This window comes from Pundamilia nyererei, unplaced genomic scaffold (assembly GCF_000239375.1).
Source record: "Pundamilia nyererei isolate P.nyererei 1_Seehausen unplaced genomic scaffold, PunNye1.0 scaffold00008, whole genome shotgun sequence".
Taxonomy (NCBI): Eukaryota; Metazoa; Chordata; class Actinopteri; order Cichliformes; family Cichlidae; genus Pundamilia; species Pundamilia nyererei.
This window is the reverse complement of record NW_005187409.1, coordinates 4,972,155-4,977,818: the sequence shown is the minus strand read 5'-3', so window position 1 is coordinate 4,977,818 and position 5,664 is coordinate 4,972,155. Positions and strand designations below refer to the sequence as shown.

The window sequence follows — 5,664 nt, the reverse complement described above, 5'->3', positions numbered from 1 at the left end:
CAAAATCACAAATAAACGAATAAATGTCCTTAACTTTCCAATCGTTTCGAGTATCAATCATTGAAAAACTAGTGAAAATATAAGAAGATTTAATGGAACCCCCTGATTTCAATCACACTCCGTCTTTAACCAAGTGAGGCCATCAAGGCTGTAGCCACAGGTTTTTGACATCCTAGTGCAAAAATAGAGATTTCTGATCTTCAGAAAGGAGCTTTAATCTTTTCTTATATGCAGACTCCTCTGTCTCTCTAACTGATCCTATTTCTTGATTTGAATTAATTCTGCTTTCTTGATGATATTTTAGGATAGAAGATGATTCTGTACTGACTGAATACATTTTTAACCGCTTTCACTAACTTAATAACTAGTAAACAGTAAAAATAAATGTAACTAAAGTATGGTCTAGTATTTAGAATTCTGCTACATTGGTTGTGACTGTCCTGACAGCTTATTCATCTACAGATATCAGTTTATAGAGCTGTAAGTATAATTACAGTTTCTTTTTTCCATTTCCAGCCTTGGTTTTCTGAACACAGTTTTGGAGACATGCCAATATAAAACTAAACTATAGCTGAGTAATTCAACCAAGAGGGAAAAGTCTTAAAAACAAACCTTACATTGTGAAGGAAAATTCCAACCCCAATCAAGAGCTATTCCGGGAGTTGTGAGAAACTGTCAAACATTTACTAAAATCTAATCAAACAGTAGCACCCCAGACTGCCCTTGACTGCCCCACCCGTATCACATTACAACTGATAGTTCATAGTTGGAAGCACAGTTTGTAGGAAATGTTAGGATTGAACTAAACATTTTGCATTTAAACAACTTATTAGTCTTATTTGTATTATTTATTTATTTATTTTTTCATCAGTGGATCCACGTTTTGCCAGTCATCAAGGCAGCACACAATGGCTCTGAACATCCCAGGGCTGGTGGTAATGGTGGTCTTCTACCTGATGGTGCTGGGCACTGGTCTGTGGGCCTCGATGAAGTCCAAACGGGTGCAGAAAAGCAGCCAAGCAGCCCGGACAGAGGTCACTTTGCTGGGAAACAGAGGGATCAGTATGGTAGTAGGAGTCTTCACAATGACCGGTGAGAGTGCATGTTTGTAGATATTTGGCTGTTATTGTAGCTACTTTCATTGAGTGAAACTGTGTAAGAACATTGTGAAGCACAAAATGAGTATGTTGTTGCATGAGCTCATCACAGTGCAGCTTTTGTAATAGAAGAGAATATAACTTGTTCTAACTCCACCAAAGTAAATAGTTAGTAAAGTAGCTGGTGAACAACAACCTGTCTCTCTTTAACAGGGAGTCCCCCATTTGACATTATTTCAACAAAAACATGTGCAGCTATTAAGATAAAGGGACTAGTCTGTTCGTATGTAAAAGACAACAAACCTTTCTTAATACAGTTATTTTAAAAAATGTGTTGTTGTGCCTAATTTATTACATATTACAGTGAAGTGGAACCATTAAGCTTAAGTCGGGGTTTTTTTTGGTTTTTTTTTAATTAATATTCCTTGCTTAAGTCAAATTTTTTTTGTGCAATTGAATTCCTACATTTTGAGTTACACTAAGACACAGTTAAAAGAGAAAACAGATGTTTTTAAAACTTCATCTCATGTGCAAAAGTGTTCACACCATCAATTAACTGCTTATCAGTAGGCAATATTAATTTAGAAGGCTCTTTACCTGAGCCTGAAGGTCACGGTGTAATTCCTCCATGTGTGCTTGTGCTGTGCTCTCTGCAGCTACTTTTGTTGGCGGGGGCTTTATCGTTGGTCTGACAGAAGCAGTGTACACACCAACTATGGGGCTGGCCTGGGCAGTCATGCCATTAACAGCAGCCCTGTCTTTTATTGTTGGTAAGAGTTTTAATAATAACACCATTACCTGTATAATTTCTGCATTTGCACATGATTTCCTATTTTCTGACGAAAGCGGCTCATGTGTGCGTAAGGTACTACACTACAGACTTTAATCATTATGATTTCCTTGTCACATACTTGGTTACGCCTACAAATATCATATTCATCTGAACTATTAGGTAACATCTACAAAAACGACCTTTTTCAAAGCAAGGTTTTTATTTCTAGATATTACTTTTAATGTCTAAATCAGGAATGATGTGTTTTATAAGACAAAGGCGTATATCTGTGTGGAAAAATATGATTTCTATATGATTACTTTAAATGTGTTTTTTTTTTTTTACATAGGAACGCCACAAATTTTCACAAACACTTTTTATGCCTCTAGAGGAAGCTGTGCAAAATCATAAGGAAAAATCTAAAAACCTACCTTTTCTAAATTAGGCTTTGAAAAAGACAGGCCAAGCATGTCTTATAAGGAAGTGGGGACGCATCTGTGCAAATTAGCGTAAAATATGATTCGCATAAGACTATGAATGAATCTTAAAGAGGAAGTCCACTGATTTTCAGTAGTGGATGTGAAGAAATGTGTTCTACCTGTCGTTAAGGTGGACTTTTCTTTGCCAAACCAATGAGAGAAAGAAAATATGTGACAATGATGGACCCATTCCAGATCAAGTATGGAAAGTCAATAAGTGGAGCTCTGTCCGTGGCTCTGTTAATTTCTGATCTAATCTGGGTGACAGGAACTCTTATCGGCTTAGGTGAGTGATACCCACATAACTTTTGTTTTCCTTCTCTAGTAATAAGATCTGCAACTGAATAATTTCCAGGATAGAAACAAGTGTTTTAAGGTTGGCTGCTATAATAGTTTTAACTGCATCCAAACACCTATACAACAAACTAGTATGATAGTATTACTGTAAGTCATACTGACACATGCTGTTGGTGTCATCCTAAAGTGACTGAACTCATTTTCCTAAACTGAATGAAGGTAATTCTGATACATGTGATTCTGTATCATTTACTGTGTTACTTTTATAGGAGCAACAATAAGCGTGGTCCTGGATTTATCCTACGCTGTTTCCATTTGGATCTCTGCTGCTGTAGCCATCATATACACATTAATGGGAGGTCTCTACTCTGTAGCCTACACAGACATAATACAGCTAACACTCATTTTCTTCAGTATGGTGAGTTCACTTGCATGGGAAACTACATCCCTCCTTAATAAAATATAGGGAAACTGTGTTTAATATAAATAAAAGAGCACAATTAATGTAAATACTTTAATAAAGCCTTTATGGATTTGAAAATACATGAAAACTTAGTTGTTGTTGTTTTTTATGGGTTTTTTTGTTTTTTTTTAATTTGATGGCACTTCACTTTAAAAAAAAAAGTAATATATGCATTAATGTCTCCAAACTCATCAGATTGTGTTTATAGCAAGTTGGATGTTCCCTCTGCTCCTTGGCCATGAGAAATACAAGATCTGTGGCTTTGAAAAATATATATATCAAACTTTTATTTATGCACCACAGGAGAGGTTTTCTTTCTATCCCCTTAAATTATATTAAACATCAGTTTTTTCTTTGTGAGTTTTGATCTGTGACTGATGGTGCTCACTGGACACCGTTTTCAGACTTGAGGGCCTGAAGGTCTTTAATCGTTTGTTTTCTGGCTCCTCTAGATTCTCCAGATTGTCTGAATCTTCATGCACATTATGTACTAAAGATGATGAAACTGGCAATTATTTGAGCCGTTTCCTTAATTATACATTTCTCCCTTAACTGTCGTTGCCCTCGTCCCACCCCTTTTTTTTAAGCGTGTTGTAGCCATTAAATTCTAAATCAGCCTATATTTTTTGAAAAACAGTAGATTTTAATCTGAGGTTGAAAGGTTAATCTTTAAGATAAATGGTTCTTTACCTTCTGGAGCATGTGTGCTGTGATTATGCACTTTTTCCTCAGCAGCTTTGATTTATCCCAATGTCAAAAAATACACAGCGTTAACAATGCCCGTCTGGGCCATAAACAGTTCGCAGAAGAGACTCCTAACCACAACAGTTTCAACTTACTGCTTATAATATAGGATTGGAATGGTTTCCAATATATTGCATTGTATTTGTATTACAATTTTACAGTGTTTTTACATTTTGCATCCCAAACTTTTTGGGAACAGGGTTTTAATATAGGCAAATCTAATGTGATTGTGAACATTGTAACTTAGTCTTTATGTCATTGGATCTTCTTCTGTTCTGCAGTGGCTCTGTGTCCCCTTCACCTTAATGAACCCCCACTCTATGGACATTACTAAAACTGCTTTCAACTTTACCTACCAAGCCCCCTGGATTGGTTCTGTAGATAAAGAAAGGCTATGGAGATGGATTGATAATTTCTTATTATTGGTAAGGCCTGCATTTATTTTTATTTAGGACTGAATTTGTAAAGGCAACAAACACAGAAAAACATTAGCAGTTGCAGAGACCAAGACAGATTTCTAGCACTAGTCTCTTGATGGGTATTAAAAGATCTAAATGTTTTTAAAATAAAGGTCACTAAGTACAAACAATCATCCAAAATAAACTATGTGAATGACATTAACATGCTTTGCAGCATTCTTTATTAGCACACACACGGTTGCTGTTCAATCTGCTTTAAAGTGATTATTTAAGTAATTTACAAAGTTATCAAAACTCAAACCAAGCAGTGACTCGCCTATAAATGGATCCAGGTCAGAGATGGATCAATGAGGTTCATAAACAAAATAAAGAACAGGGTCTCCCTTTAAAACCAGAAAAAACTAAGGATATCAATGTGGACCACGATATTCATCTTAGAAAACATGAGTGGAGAAATTGTGGTTAACAAGTGAACTCGATCAAGTTACATTCAACAATATTCAGTCATTCAGCATTAGGCCTTCATGAGTATGAAACTGTTTGCATGATGTAAGCCTAATGATGTAATGAGGGGGGGGTAAAGGACATAGTTTTCATTGAATTTAATGATTATTAATACTAAAACTATAATTGATACTAGAAATGTTCATTTACATTCAAGGGACCTCTGAACAAGCACTGAAACTCCAAATAGACATAAACAATTAGTCTGACGAGAAACAAATGAGCAAATGTTTCAACCTATAATGTGTACTCCATGTGAACATTATAAACCTAAAGCACACAAGTTAACTCAAAATGAAATAAACAGTTTGTCATTTGCTGAGTGCTAATAAAATACACATAATTAGAGATACAACTAAAGTTGAGAGATTATAAACTAAAACAACATTACCCTAATAAATGACTAAATAACAAAATGAACGGCTAACTGTCACACTGTCATTTGTTTAAGGCTTTAGGTAACCTTGGATATCAGGACTTCCACCAGAGGACTCTGTCAGCCTCCTCATCAAATACAGCCAGGATCACCTGCTTTATTGCAGCTCCACTTATTTTTGTACTTGGAATCCCATCTGTGTTGATTGGAGCAGTCGCAGCATCAACAGGTACAACAACAGAGAAATATATTTAATAAAATTGTTGAAATATATTTTCATTTATTTGTACTTTTTATGTTTTTATGCCAGATTGGAACATGACCATATATGGCTCCCCATCCCCCTTCAAGCGAGGAGACGCTGGTCAGGTTCTGCCAATTGCTCTGCAGTACCTCACTCCAAACTACATCTCCATCATTGGTATTGGAGCTGTAGCTGCTGCTGTGATGTCCTCAACAGACTCTGCACTATTATCTGCCGCCTCCATCTTCTCATCCAACATATATAAGAGC

At 36.0% G+C, this 5,664-nt stretch overlaps 1 protein-coding gene across 1 annotated transcript in view; it reads left to right on the top strand.

The window, feature by feature from the left end:
* Positions 1-5,664, top strand: part of LOC102206991 (high-affinity choline transporter 1-like) — a 31,318-nt gene that overhangs the window by 25,408 nt on the left and 246 nt on the right. The window contains exons 3-9 of the mRNA XM_013916164.1: positions 872-1,092; positions 1,754-1,867; positions 2,479-2,634; positions 2,915-3,063; positions 4,134-4,277; positions 5,227-5,380; positions 5,462-5,662. Coding sequence (XP_013771618.1) covers positions 909-1,092; positions 1,754-1,867; positions 2,479-2,634; positions 2,915-3,063; positions 4,134-4,277; positions 5,227-5,380; positions 5,462-5,662 — 1,102 coding nt within the window. The 5' untranslated portion in view covers positions 872-908. The remainder of the gene's footprint in view (positions 1-871; positions 1,093-1,753; positions 1,868-2,478; positions 2,635-2,914; positions 3,064-4,133; positions 4,278-5,226; positions 5,381-5,461; positions 5,663-5,664) is intronic.